A 19,809-nucleotide genomic window follows, 5' to 3' on the forward strand; every position below is an offset into this window, starting at 1 on the left:
GCGTCATTCTTTGACGTTATTTTGCGCCAAAGATGTCGGCGTTCCGGATGTGGCGTCATTTTTGGCGCCAAAAAGCATTTAGGCGCCAAATAATGTGGGCGTCTTATTTGGCGCGAAAAAATATGGGCGTCACTTTTGTCTCCACATTATTTAAGTCTCATTTTTTATTGCTTCTGGTTGCTAGAAGCTTGTTCTTTGGCATTTTTTCCCATTCCTGAAACTGTCATTTAAGGAATTTGATCAATTTTGCTTTATATGTTGTTTTTTTCTTTTACATATTGCAAGATGTTCCACGTTGCAACTGAGTCAGAAGATACTTCAGGAAAATCACTGCACAATGCTGGAGCTACCAAGCTAAGTGTATCTGCTATAAACTTTTGGTATCTGTTTCTCCAGCTGTTATTTGTATTGCATGTCATGTCAAACTTATTAATGCAGATAAAATTTCCTTTAGTACTGTTACATTACCTGTTGCTGTTCCGTCAACATCTAATTTTCAGAGTGTTCCTGATAACATAAGAGATTTTATTTTTTAAATCCATTAAGAAGGCTATGTCTGTTATTTTTCCTTCTAGTATACATAAAAGTCTTTTAAAACTTCTCTTTTTTTCAGATGAATTTTTAAATGAACATCATCATTCTGATACTGATAATGGTTCTTCTGGTTCTGAGGTTTCTGTCTCAGAGGTTGATGCTGATAAATCTTTGTATTTGTTCAAGATGGAATTTATTCGTTCTTTACTTAAAGAAGTGTTATTTGCATTAGAAATAGAGGATTCTGGTCCTCTTGATACTAAATGTAAACGTTTAAATAAGGTTTTTAAATCTCCTGTAGTTATTCCAGAAGTGTTTTATCTCCCTGATGCTATTTCTGAAGTAATTTCCAGGGAATGGAATAATTTGGGTAATTTATTTACTCCTTCTAGACGTTTAAGCAAATTATATCCTGTGCCATCTGACAGATTAGAGTTTTTTTGGGACAAAAATCCCTAAGGTTATGGGGCTGTCTCTACTCCTGCTAATGTACTACTATTCCTACGGCAGATAGTACTTCATTTAAGGATCCTTTAGATAGGAAAATTGATTCCTTTCTAAGAAAAGCTTACTTATGTTCAGGTAATCTTCTTAGACCTGCTATATTTTTAGCGGATGTTGCTGCAGCTTCAACTTTTTGGTTAGAAGCTTTAGCGCAACAAGTAACAGATCATAATTTTATAGCATTATTTTTATTCTATAACATGCTAATAATTTTATTGGTGATACCATCTTTTGATATCATTAGAGTTGATGTCAGGTATATGTCTCTAGCTATTTTAGCTAGAATAGCTTTATGGATTAAACTTGGAATGCTGACATGTCTTCTAAGTCAACTTTGCTTTCCCTTTCTTTCCAGGGTAAATAATCATTTTCGTTCCTTTCCTCACAAGGAACAAAAGCCTGATCCTTCATCCTCAGGAGCGGTATCAGTTTGGAAACTATTTCCAGTTTGGAATGTATCCAAGCCTTATAGAAACCTATAGCCAGCTCCTAAGTACCTATGAAGGTGCGGCCCTTATTCCAGCTCAGCTGGTATGGGGCAGATTACGTTTTCTTCAAAGAAATTTGGATCAATTCCGTTCTTAATCTCTGGTTTCAGAAACATTGTTTCAGAAAGGTACAGAATTGGCTTCAAGTTAAGGCCTCCTGCTAAGAGATTCTTTTCTTTCCCGTGTCCCAGTTAACACAGCAAAGGCTCAGCATTTCTGAAATGTGTTTCAGATCTAGAGTTGGCTGGAGTATTTATGCCAGTTCCAGTTCTGGAACAGGGGCTGGGGTCTTATTTTATCTCTTCATTGTACCAAAGAAGGTCAATTCCTTCAGACCAGTTCCGGATCTATCATTATTGAATCATTATGTTAGGATACCAACATTCAAGATGGTTACTGTAGGACTATCCTGCCTTTTGTTTAGCAAGGGCATTATATGTCTACAATAGATTTACAGGATGTGTATCTGCATATTCCGATTCATCCAGATCACTTTTAGTGTCTGAGATTCTCTTTTTAGACAAGCATTACCAGTTTTGTGGCTCTACCGTTTGGCTTAGCCTCAGTTCCAAGAATTTTTTTCAAAGGTTCTCGGTGCCCTTCTTTCTGTAATCAGAGAATAGGGTTTTGGTATTTCCTTATTTGGACGATATCTTGGTATTTGCTCAGTCTTCTCATTTTCGAAGAATCTCATACGAATCGACTTGTGTTGTTTCTTCAAGTTCATGGTTGGAGGATCAATTTACCAATCAGTTCATTGATTCCTCAGACAAGGGTAACCTTTTTAGGTTTCTAGATAAATTCAGTGTCTATGACTCTGTCCTTGTCAGACAAGAGAAGTTTAACATTGATATCAGCTTGTCAAAACCTTCAGTCACAATCATTCCCTTTGGTAGCCTTATGCATGGAAATGTTGGGTCTTAGGACTGCCGCATCAGATGCGATCTCCTTTGCTCGTTTTCACATGCGACCTCTTCAGCTCTGTATGCTGAACCAATGGTGCAGGGATTACTCAAAGATATCTCAATTAATATCTTTAAACCGATTTTACAACACTCTCTGACATGGTGGACAGATCACCATCGTTTAGTTCAGGGGGCTTCTTTGTTCTTCCGACCTGGACTATAATCTCAACAGATGCAAGTCTTACAGGTTGGGGAGCTGTGTGGGGGTATCTGACGGCACAAGGGGTTTGGGAATCTCAGGAGGTGAGATTTCCGATCAATATTTTGGAACTCCGTGCAATTTTTCAGAGCTCTTCAGTCTTGGCCTCTTCTGAAGAGAGAGTTGTTCATTTGTTTTCAGATAGACAATGTCACAACTGTGGCATACATCAATCATCAAGGAGGGACTCACAGTCCTCTGGCTATGAAAGAAGTATCTCGAATTTTGGTTTGGGCGGAATCCAGCTCCTGTCTAATCTCTGCGGTTCATATCCCAGGTATGGACAATTGGAAAGCGGATTATCTCAGTCATCAAACGTTGCATCCGGGCGAATGGTCTCTTCACCCAGAGGTATTTCTTCAGATTGTTCAAATGTAGGAACTTCCAGAAATAGATCTGATGGCTTCTCATCTAAACAAGAAACTTCCCAGGTATCTGTCCAGATCCCGGGATCCTCAGGCGGAGGCAGTGGATGCATTATCACTTCCTTGGAAGTATCATCCTCCCTATATCTTTCCGCCTCTAGTTCTTCTTCCAAGAGTAACCTCCAAGATTCTGAAGGAATGCTCGTTTGTTCTGCTGGTAGCTCCGGCATGGCCTTACAGGTTTTGGTATGCGGATCTTGTCCGGATGGCCTCTTGCCAACCGTGGACTCTTCCGTTAAGACCAGACCTTTTGTCTCAAGGTCCTTTTTTTCCATCAGGATCTGAAATCCTTAAATTTAAAGGTATGGCGATTGAACGCTTGATTCTTGGTCAAAGAGGTTTCTCTGACTCTGTGATTAATACTATGTTACAGGCTCGTACATCTGTATCCAGAGAGATATATTATAGAGTCTGGAAGACTTATATTTTTTGGTGTCTTTCTCATCATTTTTCTTGGCATTCTTTTAGAATACCGAGAATATTACAGTATTCTTCAGGATGGTTTAGATAAGGGTTTGTCCGCAAGTTCCTTGAAAGGTCAAATCTTTGCTCTTTCTGTTCTTTTTCACGGAAAGATTGCTATTCTTCCTGATATTCATTGTTTTGTACAAGCTTTGGTTCGTATAAAGCCTGTCATTAAGTCAATTTCTCCTCCTTGGAGTTTGAATTTGGTTCTGGGGGCTCTTCAAGCTCCTCCGTTTGAACCTATGCATTCATTGGATATTAAATTACTTTCTTGGAAAGTTTTTTGTTCCTTTTGGCCATCTCTTCTGCCAGAAGAGTTTCTGAATTATCTGCTCTTTCTTGTGAGTCTCCTTTTCTGATTTTTCATCAGGATAAGGCGGTGTTGCGAACTTCTTTTGAATTTTTACCTAAAGTTGTGAATTCCAACAACATTAGTTGAGAAATTGTGGTTCCTTCATTATGTCCTAATCCTAAGAATTCTAAGGAGAAATCGTTGCATTCTTTGGATGTTGTTAGAGCTTTGAAATATTATGTTGAAGCTACGAAATCTTTTCGTAAGACTTCTAGTCTATTTGTTATTTTTTCCGGTTCTAGAAAAGGCCAGAAAGCTTCTGCCATTTCTTTGGCATCTTGGTTGAAATCTTTAATTCATCTTGCCTATGTTGAGTCGGGTAAAACTCCGCCTCAGAGAATTACAGCTCATTCTACTAGGTCAGTTTCTACTTCCTGGGCGTTTAGGAATGAAGCTTCGGTTGACCAGATCTGCAAAGCAGCGACTTGGTCCTCTTTGCATACTTTTACTAAATTCTACCATTTTGATGTATTTTCTTCTTCTGAAGCAGTTTTTGGTAGAAAAGTACTTCAGGCAGCGGTTTCAGTTTGAATCTTCTGCTTATGTTTTTCATTAAACTTTATTTTGGGTGTGGATTATTTTCAGCAGGAATTGGCTGTCTTTATTTTATCCCTCCCTCTCTAGTGACTCTTGTGTGGAAAGAGCCACTTCTTGGGTAGTCATTATCCCATACGTCACTAGCTCATGGACTCTTGCTAATTACATGAAAGAAAACATAATTTATGTAAGAACTTACCTGATAAATTCATTTCTTTCATATTAGCAAGAGTCCATGAGGCCCGCCCTTTTTTTGTGGTGGTTATGATTTTGTATAAAGCACAATTATTCCAATTCCTTATTTTATATGCTTTCGCACTTTTTTCTTATCACCCCACTTCTTGGCTATTCGTTAAACTGAATTGTGGGTGTGGTGAGGGGTGTATTTATAGGCATTTTAAGGTTTGGGAAACTTTGCCCCTCCTGGTAGGAATGTATATCCCATACGTCACTAGCTCATGGACTCTTGCTAATATGAAAGAAATGAATTTATCAGGTAAGTTCTTACATAAATTATGTTTTTTCTCCGAACCCATCCAGACTGTCGCTAACAGCTCCTGAGCAATCAGTGTTGACGAGTTTCACTGCTTGCTGCTACACTCTCAAGTCCATGTCAGAAGCACTGCTGCAAGACTGTCACACTTGAGAGGCTGTGCCTGTTCCACAGCATGGATCCTGGAGGGTAAGACCGTTTTTTATATATAAATTTTAAAACGCTATACAGGGTCACAGTGTGGCTCCTTAATACCTCGATAGAGTCCCAAAAAGAGCACAGCACAGAGGACAGAGTGCACGAAAGACCAAGGGCACTGCCACAGCCCTCCAATAGTATGCAAACACAAGACGGACTCCAGCACTCCAATCATTTTAAAAGGCAATATTTATTGATAAAAGCGACGTCGTGACCCCGAGACGTCGCTTTTATCAATAAATATTGCCTTTTAAATTAATCTCGGATGGCTCCTGACTCGGCTCGTCCGACTTCTGGCTTGTTATTTGACTTGTGGACTTTTTATTATTTTTTGTTATTAGTAAAGGTGTGATTATTCCTGATTCCTGCCACCCTGACATTAACTTAAAAATGAAACGGCAAACTAACAAGAAAGCAGTATGTCGCATACAATTACAGTTACAAATATCAGTATAAGTGTATCAATGTATATACTTTTGGTATAATATAAGGTTCTAAACTTTTTGTAATCGCCAGCGCTTTCTATAACCTTGTATGTGATATAAGTGTATCACTGTTTTCAATAATATAAGGTAAAATTTCTATAGGTTCTATTTTCCTACGCTTACAATATAAGCTCTGTGGAGGGGGGCGGAGATGTTTGGGTTAAGAAAGTTAGCGGAGATCAAACTGACCAAGTATTGTTTTCAGCCTATAACTGTAACTGCTAGATTTAAATATCTAACATCAATTTTCAATGGTTGTGTAGCTAATAAAGAATAGGATCCAGCACTACACTTAAATTCCGCTATATTATGACTAGATTATATATAGCTCAAAAAGCAAAACACATAATAACAAAACAGACAGTTGCAGCAAACCCCAACTTTTACATATGGTCTAATTAACATGGAAAGATTGTGCATATAAGTAAAAACCTGTTGCTTCTAATACGCAATTACAGATATATAACACAATTCAACATTCTAAAATACAGCAAAGGAAACCAAATCTGTTCAATATCAAACAGCATAAAAGGTTTATAGGCTTAAAGCTAAGATGTAATTATATTATTGTGAAAACGACATTTGTTATCTATGATCCCATGTATTTACACCTTATCACCCGGGTACGGGCCCTATACCCAGGCGGCAGGCGGAATAACCCTGACATTAGTCAACTTAATGGGGTTCTCAATAATGATGGCGCAGTTCACAGTGCTTAATATAGAATATGGATAGGGTAGATATGTTAAGTAGCCTTTTATTTCTTACTTTATAGTAGGCGTAATGAGTTCTAATATATGAAAACAAATCCAAAAGGTAGGAAATTGGTACTCTGGGTTTGCCTTGTAGCGATTATAAACGTTACTATCTATGCCGAATATCTTTCTAATGTAATAGTTGCCTAGAGACTTAAATTTATGGTATATAGATGAAGGAAAACATGCCAGTTTGACCGCAGACAGTGCGTCACCTTCCTTGCGAGGTATTAATTAGCAATATAATATAACGGAAATACACTCTTATGTTTGGAGTGCTAACAGTAGCATCTATACCAATATTCTTAAGTAATCTAGGAACTAGTATTATGTCTCTGATAGTGTAGGTATAAATGAAGTAAGCAGACAATAAATATTAAAGCATTAAAGAGGGCAATAGATATTGTACATATATCCCCTTCTATTAGTATGCGGTGCAGGACAAAAGTCCCAGACCAGAATGAAGCGGGCCCATAAAACCAATATTAAGCCATTTGGTGATTCTAGAGTAATCTCTGCAGTTTATCGCTGTGTTCACTGTCCCTGTCATCTCCCTCGTGAGGTTGGGGTTGTCCTGTTTTCTCTCGCCTACTACAGTGGGTGCTAGGTTAGTGGCACAGGCGCCTTCAACGACTGCCAAAGTGTCGTTCTCCGGCTGGACCAACTTCTCGAGTCCATACTTAGGGGGGGAAATAGAACTGGTTCTTCCCTCTCTAGCTGTGCAGGTAATGAATGGCACTTCAGACTGGGCAGTTGATGCTTCCTGGGTGAGTAGGTTCCCAATGTATTTATAATGGCTACGGTCTTACCATGTCCCTTCAGGATTTGGGTGTTTGCTCTCTCTACCCCAGGTTCTATAGGACCGGCAAAATCTAATCCGGCACCATCTTGGGGGTTAGGTCGTATAGCCAGGTTAGCAAACCAATGTGAAATTAACTTGCGTAGCCCAAGTGATTTCTCAGCAAGTCGCAGACCTCTTCCTCAGGCACCGTAACCAGCATGGTTGTTAGATATGAGTTTCATATAATTCCCGTTGCTAAGATGGCCCCTTTAGTGCCAATTACTGCTGCCTCATGGTCCCGTCACACTGCCATCCTGATAATGGGTGTAAAGGATGCTCCCGGGTGTCCAAAAGTTACTGTGCAAGTCTTCGATTAGGGTTATGCAGAGTAGCTCACAAATATTTCAAAAGTTCAAGCTTTAAACCCTAAAAGCTATTTTAAAGCCCGGAGCTCCTTCACTATACGTCCGGTCGCTTTGGCAGTCGCCTCCGTCCCTTACTTTTTCTAAATTTTCCAAGTTTGATGTGTTTGCTTCGGCTAAATCAGCTTTCGGGAGAAAGGATTTGCAGGCTGTGGTGCCCTCAGAATAGAGTCCGCCTCTTTTTTTCTGTTCCCTTCCGTTATTCATTCAGTGTCCTCTGGAGCTTGGGTATAGTTTTCCCCAACAGTAAGGAATGAAGTTGTGGACTCTCCCTGCCTTATTGAAGGAAAACATAATTTATGCTTACCAGATAAATTCCTTTCCTTCCTGGTAGGGAGAGTCCACGACCCCTTCCGTAATTTATTTTTTTGATGGGCGGCTCCCTTTTTATATTATTTCTTCTGGCACCTATTATACCCTGATGTTTCTCCTACTTTTCCTTGTTCCCTCGGCAGAATGACTGGGGGATAGGGGGAGTGGGAGGGATATTTAAGCCTTTGGCTGGGGTGTCTTTGCCTCCTCCTGGTGGCCAGGTGTTGTATTTCCCAACAGTAAGGAATGAAGTTGTGGACTCTCCTTGCGAGGAAGGAAATGAATTTATCTAGTAAGCATAAGTTATGTTTTTTTTTTAGATCCTCGATGAAGCCACTGAAGAAGAAACAGCACTTCACAACCGGATTATGCCAACTGTTGTACAACCTCCAAAACAGCCAGTGACTGAGCACAAACCTGCAGCAAGTCAGGAGATGGTATGTCTGCTTCTTCAGTTATTTGTCTTTATTTACATGTTTGGGGCCAGTGAGCAAATTGTACATACATTGTTGATCACTAAAATAATAATGAAAAGATTCTTATGTAGCTTATTTATACATAAAATCAAAAGAACAATACTTACCTAGACAACAGTCATTGTTTTGTCTCACAAGTGCCGATATCTGCCTGTCAGTGTGGTGCAAAGATAAACCTGTGCTATTGCACAGATCCAGCGAGATGCACTGAAAAGATCCACTTAAGTATCCTACACTTAGTTTGCAGTGGAAAGTCACTTTTCTATATTAAAACAGTAAAACGTTCTCCCATTTTCATATATTGTTCACTGGGAATAAGTGGGTGGCCAGATGAAGTTTTGTATTGTAGCCTCCTGTGCAATAGATTAACAGGCTCAGTAAATATATAGACAGTGTTCTTCCCAGGACCTATTAATTGGGCACACCAATTGGCTGTTTTTACTGACCTCCGTCTGTTGCACTATTTGCAAGACACTTTCTAAAACTAATCTAATTCTCCCGTACCAAATATCACTTGTCAGCTATATATATTGTAATGCTAATTTAAGTTAGAAGCCTTGCTGCTATGTATGGTGCATCAAGATTTGTGCTTTGTATGTTTAGCTCTGTATTTTGTAAGATTAATTATTGGAGACCATGGATAATCTAATTTTCTTAATATTTATGATTAATGTGTTTGCTGACAGTGCAATGTTATGTGTAATGAATTGTGCTAAATGACTGTATTTATTTGGGGTCTTAACAGTATAAAAATAAACAATAAAAAATACATTTGTGTTGGTTTGGAAGTTGATTTTAAAAAACTAGCTATCTCAAAGGAAGTAAATGTAATGTACTTGCTAATATTAATTTATTCTTTCTTTTTCAGGAACTGTTTGAACTTCCGGTGAGTTTTACTCTGTGTCTTATTTTTTTTTTTTTTAAATTCTGCATCCATTATTAATTCAAACAAATTAATTAAATTATACTTGCATCTGGCTGCACTTCTTGTTCTTCGTGAGTGGGAATTAAAATAGTGCACATTTGGGGGTGGAGTCTTTAGCTAATGCGGAAGGACGTGTTTGTAGGGAGCTCCTGATTCTATCTGGGCTGTTAAGGGTTATTTCCTTTTTAAAATTTCTTAAAGCAGGGTTATTAGCTGAGGTGCCCTGAGAAACCCCAGGAGAGTTTGTGAGTACATTTTACTAAGGTGGACCTTCCTATGTTCTTCAGCTAAAATGCATGGGGACTGACCACGAGACATCTCGTGCTGTTTGGGCTGCCACACATTCCACCCAGGATTCAGAAAATTCTGGGTTATTGGCAGTGAAAAGTGCTGCATTACTGTCCAGATATATAAGACTCTCTATATTGTATCTGAATATTTAAGCGAACCTTAGATAAGAAGTGCATTGCCACATTGAAGTTTAAGTTATAGATGGCAACCACTATTCCTACACTACTTGATGTGATAGAGAGCCTACTAAAAGACTTCTATGCACAGTTCTGCATGCACCTGGAAATGGAGTGGAGCTGTACTAGAATCACCCTACATTATGTTGCAGCTAAACATGGAAATATTCTCTGAGCACATGATTTCTTCTCAGACCGGGAGCATCAGTGAGATCAGTCAGGCATTGCAGGTCTCAATGGAGTATGCTTGGGAAGGGACTGCGACACTTGAGAAGGGTTATATATTTGCAGAAATGAAATCCACTGTATTAGAGGATAAAGAAGCTGGATATGTTGTGTTGCCAGGTATGGTAAGAATCACCCTTGCACTCCCTGGCCCTGTACAGTCATTTGTGGATTTACACTACTACAGAAAGGAGAGGGATTGTGGGATGTCTGCACCACAAAATGTACTCCCAGAATTGTGTGGGCATATCGCTCTGTTCAGCTAACAAGAGCAAGGATGCTGGTCGGTCAGTGCCCCTACACAGTGTCTGAAGCGGAACTGCTCTGCTTAGCACGATCCGGACCCTTCTGTCTAAAACCTTCCATGTAAAACTTCTGTTTTATTGTTTTCCCTGACTGTTGCCTCAAAACTGGGGTTGGATAACATTTCTGCTGGATACAGTCAGGTGGATGTGGACTCAACTTATTTTTTTCTACCTTATTTTTCAATACAGCCTAGGACTCTTCCTTTTAGGAAGAATTTGAGGTTACTTTGGTATTTGGCTGCTCACTACTGACATTTGCATGCTTACAGTATGTGCATGTGCGATTATTATATGTTTTTTTTTTTTTTTTTTTTTAATTAGCTTTATTTAGAAAATTATAAAGGTAGAATTACAAATTGTGGAGACGCAGCTCCAAGGTAATACATTGAAAGTGAGACATCACATCTTATGTTTTAAGCCAATTACTTTTTAATAACTTAACATTGGACTGGGTAAACCAACACTTTTCAACATAGGTTGTCTCTCGAGAGATAAGCTATAATAGGATCTACCATAAGTACCAATAACCTCCTACAAATGTGTCCCTTTCCCTTCTAGGATAATGTCAAGTGTCAGCCCTATCTAGTTATCTCTAAGGTATGTTTCCCATATTATTAGGATCTCAGAGTATATTTCCATCCTGTCAGTTTTTAAGTAATAAATCTCTTCAAGGTGGATTAGCTCAGATACCCTTTGAACCCACATTTCTATAGTGGGGGGTCCTTTGACCTCCAGTTTTTGGCTATCAAGAATTTTATACTGTTTGACTTTATGAAAAATAATTTGAGGGAGGGTTTACGTTTTATTTTAGGGGGTTTGTTTAATAGCCATAGTAGGGGGTCTAGCGGGAGTTGTGTTTCAAGCATGTACTCTATTTCGGATATAACAGATCTCCATAGGTTTTGGATGGCCGTGCACCTCCACCACATGTGAGCCATACCGCTGTTGACATGGCCACATCGCCAGCATTTGTTTTTAGATTTATGAAATAATCGGTGTAATTTTTGAGGTGTATAGTACCACCTATGGGGCAGCTTTAAGTTAATTTCTGTAGTGGCTGTGGAGATAGAGGTTTTCAGTGTTATGCTAATTATCCTTGTCCTTATGTGTTGTGGAATTATTATTCCTAGGTCTTTTTCCCAACTCTCTAGGTATGGAATAGAGTGTCCAGGGAATGATGTAATCAATATCTTATATATCAGTGAGAGGGTATGGCGAATTGGGCGAGCTCTTATGCATAATTGTTCGAATGTAGTTAATGGTCTAGTTATATTTGGGGATTGCGTATGTGGTATTCGCCTGTACGTAAACCAATTAGATAAACAGGAGAAGCCTTGTGTTAATTCTGTTTGCGGTTTGATCTGTTCATTTTGAACTAGCCAGCAGACTGGGAAGTCTTGGAGATGGGAGGGATAGGAGTGTTTATTTATGTTAGGCCCTAAGTCAAATTCTTCATTCTTTATAAGAGATGTTAAAGGTGAGGGTCTAGAGGAAAGATTTGGAAACCGAGTGCGATTATTATATGTTTATCAAGTACAGGATAGGTTTGTTTACTGTTATTGCCCTACTCTATACCCCTTATGATGGTTGTTAAGGCTGGTGTCTGGGGACAATATAGGACTGTCTTAAATAGTTTTTTTATTCTGGGGCTGTTGTGTTCATTAGCTAAATGCTTAGTGTTAACATGCAGATCTATGTTCACTGACAGCAATCTCATGTAACCTCGGATCACTCTAGGAATTGGATTATAACTGTTTGTGGTCTTAAAATAGTGAGTATCATTCAATATTTCATCACCTATCCAATCTGCCCAATCAGGGCGCAACATTTCCGCTAGCCATTGGCGAGTGGAAATTTAATGGTGGCGAGTGAAAGTTAATGAGTGAATGTTGGGCTACCTGCTACAAATATTATGTATCCATGAAAGGGCAAGATTATGTTATTCCTCTGGGGCTATAAGGACCCCATTAGTGCTTAGACTGTTACCTCTTAGTGGGTAAACGGAGACAGAGAAAGAAAAAGATAGTGTTAATAAAGAGTGTAAAGAGAAGTTATGGCCTGAGAGAGAAGAAGATGAGATGATAATTATAACAAACAATTCCAGGTCTGCTATGCCTTCACATTAATGTCAGCACACTCTGCTTTCTCTTAGTCAAATATCTTAAAGGGACTTTAAACCCAAGATTTTTCTTTCATGATTCCGGTAGAAAATACAATTCTAAAAAACATTCCAATTTACTTTTATTACCTAATTTGCTTCATTCTTTAGATATCCTTTGCTAAAGAAATAGCAATGCACACTGGTGAGCCAATCACACGAGGCATCTATGTGTAGCCACCAATCAGCAGCTACTGAGCCGATCTAGATATGCTTTTCAGCAAACAATATCAAGAGAATGAAGCAAATTAGATAATAGAAATAAATTAGAAAGTTTTTTAAAATTGCATGTTCTATCTGAATCATGAAATAAAAAAATTGGGTTTAATTTCCCTTTAATTTTTCTATCTAGCTGTTGTCTTCCTCAGAACCCTAGTTGATGTTGATAACTGCTATGCACTATTTTTGTCAATTTATTAATGTATGTAGCATTATTTACTTTATGGTACAAAATAAAAACAATATTAAAAAAATGACTGCACAACAAGGTGTTTCACAATGGCTAAATATATGCAAAGAGGGGGTGGAGTAGTGGGTGTGGGTGGAAAATGGGTGGGATTAGAAGTGGCGAGTAACATTTTGGGCTGGTTAGTAGCTTTTAGACATGAAATTTTAAGCCCTGTGCCCACTGATCAATCAAATTACTTTAATTCCTGTATGTGTACACAGTGGACATGGACTAGGCACGTATATACAGGTCTCACTTTTGTTCATGAAGAGGCATTTATACTGATAAGTTACATAAATGCTAGTCAATTATTTAGGTATTACCAGGTTTATATCCGCTATATATTATATGTATATACCTTTTTATATTCATGCCTCTGTAATAGAACTGCCTAGATATGATGACCTGTCTGGGTCTGATATTTAGGAATATGACTGCTATTCAGTAGGGATGGTCATATGTTATGTTATCATAGACCAATAATATATTTTTCAGTTTTAAATATACTGGGAGTGATGGGGGAAATTGTTTATTTTGGGTTCCTGTGTTAATATTACCAACTTGAATTGCCTTTTTCCTCTATGTGAACCCATTCCAGGCGACCTTACTTCACTATTCTAATGTTTGTATGCTTTCCTTTTTTTCTTTTCTTTCAATGATTTATTTTTGCTATCCTGCCCATATTACAGGCTAATTGATCTAAATGTAGAGATTATTATTTATTTCAAAATCACAACCAGGCTGCTACAGATAAGTAGTTCCGGCGTGATCAGTGAACAGTCGCAGACTGATCAAAGCAAGAGACAGGTGCTATGCTGTATAGAAACGGCCGGTGCAGCCGTGATAAACGTACCAATAAATTATGTACAGTGCTGCTGTACATATTTTTTTGGTATTATTATTTATTTCCTTATAGAACTTTTTGGATAATGGTGATATTATCCTTAGTAATTTCTTATATTGGCCATCTTTTTATACCTCTGATTTATATATACGGATGTATTATACGTCACACTTGTCTCTAGTTTCCAAAGCTTTGTGTTCCTTAAAAACATTCCTGTTTATGGATGCATACAACTCCCTTTCCCTCAACTTCCCTTTAGAATGTTAGCTCACAAGTCCACTTGTCCTTTTAAGTAACTTTAGTACTAGAAATCTTGCAAATGTTTGTTTTCAACTCCCCCGCAGATTGGTTAAACACATAGTTAATGTGCTTTTTAGGAGCTGCAGAAAACTGCTGTTCATTAGTAGAAACAGTTGGTGACCCAGTCAGCAGCAGTAGATGCATAACCCAGCAGGATGAATACTGCTGGTAATTGGGTAACTGCAGTTTCCTTTCAATGCTAGCAGTTCTCTGGTGCTCCTGAACAGTAATTTAACTATGTGTTTAACCCCATTTGTAGGAGTTAAAAACATAGATTTGCAGGGTTTCTAACAAAATAGAACATTTAATTTTCCTACTATAATGGCCCTTTAATTTACAGTTGTTGCAAGACTTTGTCTGCAGTAGTTACAGTGGCCACCTGGTGTCACTAGTATTACATTAAAACTACGCACTGGCTTTCTTTTATCATAATATCCACATTGGCTGCTATTCATATGAGTCTAAGCCAAGATCTAATGTGGACTGTCAAATGTGCGTGACAAGCTCCAGCTGTGGTGTTTGTGATACTATCCAGGTTGCTTATTGTTTAAATGAGTCCACTGTAGCTGATACCATTTTTGTTGTAAACTTGACAGCTTTTCCAAATATATTAATCCTTTGTGATAACATATTAGTTTTAGGGCAATATCATTAGTCATGCATTTTATATGCAGTTGCTTTTGTACATTTTTTATTGCCGCTGTAGTCCCCAAAATTCTGTAGTATTGTTAATTACTAGCAGCAATGTTTCTTCTTTTCTTGGCTCTAATTTGCTGGCTATTTAAATTAAGAGACCAAATATAACAATAAAAAAACATAAAAAAGGATTAAGAGACTTAAAATACCCAGTTAACTGGAAAAACAAAGCTTACCTAGCTTGCTTATCCCTTAATCCTAATAGCTATAATGGGACAGCAAAACCAAAATATTTTCACTTTCAGTTGGTGCAGAACAGAGAGTTGCATAACAATACTAACCATACACACAAATATGATGATTTGTACATCACTAACAGCGTAATCCTTCAGGTATCAGCAAAGAAAAGTGATTACAGGAAAACAAGCATCACCAATATTAATAAAATGGGACAAGTAGACTAGATAATTAGACAATTCATATGATCTTGTTAATGTATGGGACCTCTTGTAGTGCTGAGAGGAGACAGCATATGTGCAGAAAAGACACAGTGAAATATTCCTGGCAGATTACCAGTTTCCTCTACAAGATTAAATGAATAGTCTAGTCAAAAATTAAACTTTCACGATTTAGATGCAACTTTCTAATTTACACCTATTATCAATTTTTCTTTTTTCTCTTGGTATCTTTATTTGAATGTAAGCTTTGTAGCTGGCCCATATTTGGTTCAGCGACTGCGTAGTACTTGCTGATTGGTGTCTAAATATAGCCACCAATCAGCAAGCGCTACCCAGGGGCTGAACCAAAAATTGTCTGGCTTCTAAGCTTACATTCTTGCTTTTCCAAATAAAGATACCATACAAATTGCCCGGATGAAGCCAAAGAATTGGTGAAACGTACGTCGGCTCTAACGGCTCAGTTTGATCTGAGCGAGAGTGAGAACGCCCGCAATAGCCTGAGCAACTGTGAAGCTTCAAAACAGTGTACAGTTCCTTTGGAAGGACTTTCTGGAAAGCAGCAAATAAGCAAGTAACTAAGTGTAGAGGGAGGAAGTATCGCTACGTTCATACTATACGCCATGGCTTGTGTGTGCTGGGATCAACCGGCCTTCGGCTGTGGAGCGCAGCCCCCTCCAGGATCACCTTGTTACAGAGAAGAATCTGCTTTTTACCGGAAGAATAGCCACAGGCGGATTACAAATTATGTGGATAAATTTCTGATGATCTGTTCAAGGGATATTTTGTCATTTCAAGGACAGCTACTATACAGCATTAATGTTGGCCAACGATAAGTATATCTATGCTGTTCTTTATCTCATGAACTTTATTATTTATCATAGTTTGTTGTTTTGCTTGTGAGTGTTTTCCTCAGTATTTTATGTTTTATTTATAATTTCTTTTTCCTTTTTTGTTTCAATATCTACTTTGTATGATAATAGGGTGTATATACCTGTTACATAAGTCCTGCCTTAGTATTAGTTATGTTAACTGTGCACAGTAGATAGTTTTTAGCAAATGTGAACTATCTGTTACTAAGTAAAACATATTGGACTAAGAGTGCTGGTGTGAGATATCTTTATTTTCTTCTTTATATAGTATTAGCAACATTATATCTCAGCACCGATATTATTATATATCTAAAGTCCTAAAGTTTAAAAAGACCTGAGCAAAGCATTTTTTTGATTACCATAAAGATTCCAAGAGAACAGGGAGAAATTGATTATAGGAGTAAATGAGAAAGTTGTTTAAAATTGCATGCTCTATCTGAATCATGAAAGTTTAATTTTCACTAGAATGTCCCTTTAACACATAAATTCGTGTTTATTGTTTTGAGATTTGCATTGAAGTGTAAGCCTGTTTACATAAATAGGTGAACCTTCTGCTTGGGGATCCAAGTTAATGCCAAGGTCATACATTTTAATTACATGCTCTTTACCTTTTCGGCTGTCAAGTTTAGAAGGTAAGTATTTTTTCACAACAGGAGTGAAATGTAAATTTTGATGAATTAAAGTTGCCCCTGTTTTTAATCAAATTTTTAAAAACTGGGCATTTTAGCATCAAAATTTACATTCACTTTAAGTCAATGAGCTCCGTTTATTTTACAGTTGGTAGTCAAGAATCCCTGCTAGGTTACCTGTCCATTCGCAAAGAGTGAGCAGCATCTGCTGTCTGCATTTATTATTGCACACCTGCAGCATCACCCCCTGAACTTGCATGACCAATTGGGCAACAGCAGGGTCTAAAGAATTTGGTGTGATTTAAATGTGTCACTTTTGAGGTGTTGGAGAGGTTAGGAGACATATGTCTTATGACAGTGCTGTGTAACATGCTGGCGCTTTATAAATAAATGATAATAATAGTAATAATAACTATTCATGTGCATTCTGATCATTCGTGATGATCCAAATGTGGTAGAAGGTGGCTGCTTGCGGCATTCGGCTCTTTTCGGATCTGTGCAAATCTGAAAAGGGCCAAATGTCACAAGCGGCTGCTGCCTTTCCACATTGAGATCCTCGCAAATGATCCAAATGCACATGCCTAATAATAACCCAGTTTTTGAACTAGAAATTAGTAGGCTCATATGAGCTCCAAAGCTGCCTTCTCATTATGATAAATGGTGCCCAATGTATCTTCTTCTAGGATATGACTGCAAAAGCCACTTCTCTAGATCCTCCTATGCAGCTCGGGGCAGATAACTTTTTGAAAAAGAGTTTGAAACAAGGTTGCCGCATAAATAATGTTTTATTTTTCGTAAGTGGCTGAATAATTATATGTCTTTTTGCAAAATTATTTTATCTTTTCTCTATTTCCCATAATTTTATTGCTATGGTCCATAACAGTCCCTGAAACAGAGTTCCAGGATGTTTTAAGAACAAGCTATGCTACTTCTGTGGGAAAGAGTGATGACCTAATAAGCAAAACATTTGAATTGCAAGGCTACAAAACTATTCCTTTCCTGCTTTTTTTCATTAGCCCACATGGTAACTTTATATAACCACGTAATAGGAACTGTGGGCCATTAAAGTGCTGGACATTTTCTGCTAGTGAGCTAATCATGAAGAGTTTATTTAAGGATCTCTGTAAAGTACAGTCTTGGACACATCTGAGGAGCAGTTCTGCTTTTCGAGTTTTACATTTATTTGCTAGAAATAGGTCAGAAATTTACATCAGGTTTTAAAGTGACATTCAAATTTGCAATATGCTTTGCTGTGCTTCTTAAAAAAAACAAATGATGCTTAGAATGCTGTGAGATCAGCTTCTACTGCTTATTAGTGCATACGCAGCAGAAGCAAAGGATGCGCTAACATCTGAACTTAGTAAATGCTGCTATTCTGAATTTTAAGGGGAAAATAATATATATATTTTTTCTTTAACGTCTTGTTTAATAAAAACTTGCACGTTATTCCAGATCTCTGTATCCCTAAAGTTTTTTGTGCTGGAATGTTGCTTTATGTAAGAGTAATATCAGTGGATTGCTTTGTTGTGTTTTTATGATATGCAATATTTAGCTTCACTGTGTGATGCAGACTTTATCTCTTTATGTTTGTTGTGATATTTATGTAAATCTTAAGCTTTCACAATTATTTGCTTTCCTTTCTAGACTAGTTATGAGATTGGTATTGTCCGTCAGTTTCCATTTTCCTCTGCTTTACAACGTATGGCAGTAGTTGCAAGAGTCCTAGGGGAGAAACGTATGGATGCCTATGTGAAAGGGGCACCAGAAGTAGTAGCAAGCCTCTGCAAGCAGGAAACAGGTGAGTAGAATTTCTAGAATATGTACAAGCACCTTTATAAAAGTTGATGAAAGCCAAATGAAAGGACTACACACTGAACTATTAATATGACACTATAGACCTATTGGACATAACAGCATGCCATTGGATATATGTGCTGAGAAACGGCACTCTTGCCTCTCTTCATTGTGTTATGTACCGGAAAATTATAACCCCTTTGTGTACTGAAGAAGGCGATTGTACATTTGATAAATAAGACATTTTCTTTGAATAGTAATTGAGACCTCCTGAAACAATACTTACGGCCAATTAAAACAGAAATGATGGTACAAGAAAGAAACTGAGAACATTGTTCTAGCAGTAAGGCACATATCAGATTTGAACCATATTCAGATTCAGCAGTTCATAAATACGCAAATCTGAAAATATGGGAACTAGACTTTGCCAGTTTTACAATGTAAAACTTAAAGGGCCATAATACCCAAATGTTTAAACACTTGAAAGTGATGCAGCATAGCTGTAAAAAGCTGACTAGAAAATATCACCTGAACATCTCTATGTAAAAAAGAAAGATATTTTACCTCAAAAGTTCCTCAGTAGCTACATCCCATTGTAAAGGATTTCTAAGCAGCATTTTAGTGTGTCTGTCCTGGGACATCTTAGGGGATGAGCCTCGTGAACTCTCATATTATTTCACCAGTCAGGTAAAGGAAGCTTACTATGAAATCTCATGAGAGTTAAGTCAAATCTCATGAGATCACAGTAAGAGTTCATGACCTCAGCACTGCTGATGCTGATTGGCTGCTGTTCATTTTTTTTTTTTTCCCTGCAGCTGGGATCAGCTGAGTATAAATTTTTACACAGAACTTACTCTGCTGAGCTGAGGAGATTGTGAGGTAAAATATCTTCCTTTTTTACATAGAGATGCTCAGGTGATATTTTCCGGTCAGCTTTTTACAGTTATACTGCATCAGTTTCAAGTGATTTAGCATATGAGTATTATGTCCCTTTAAAGGACCACAAAGTACAGTAGAATTGCATAATTAACAAGTGCATAATAAAAAGATAATGCAATAACACTTACTCGGAATTTCACAAAAGCAGTAGATGTTTTTTTCTGGCAAATTCATTTTTTCTCCCATTTGTCAGCCTTCTGTACCATGTGACAGACATCAGCCAATTACAGACTAGTATACGTATACTCTGTGAGCTTGTGAATATGCTCAGCAGGATATGGTGCCTCAAAAATGTGCATATAAAAACATTGTGCAAAATTTGATAATTGAAGCAAATTGGAAAGATGTTTAAAATTGTCTGCTCATCATGAAAGTTTAATTTTGATTTGAATGTCCCTTTAACTTAAATGAATGATAAGAA

The 19,809-nt window shown here is 37.7% G+C and overlaps 1 protein-coding gene across 1 annotated transcript in view; it reads left to right on the forward strand.

Annotated features, from left to right (window-relative positions):
* ATP13A3 (ATPase 13A3) overlaps window positions 1-19,809 on the forward strand; it is a gene marked incomplete in the record, with an annotated part of 582,093 nt that overhangs the window by 271,809 nt on the left and 290,475 nt on the right. Inside the window, 3 exon segments of the mRNA XM_053710208.1 lie at window positions 8,236-8,352; window positions 9,260-9,277; window positions 18,300-18,453. Coding sequence (XP_053566183.1) covers window positions 8,236-8,352; window positions 9,260-9,277; window positions 18,300-18,453 — 289 coding nt within the window.

This window comes from Bombina bombina, chromosome 4 (assembly GCF_027579735.1).
Source record: "Bombina bombina isolate aBomBom1 chromosome 4, aBomBom1.pri, whole genome shotgun sequence".
Classification (NCBI taxonomy): domain Eukaryota; kingdom Metazoa; phylum Chordata; class Amphibia; order Anura; family Bombinatoridae; genus Bombina; species Bombina bombina.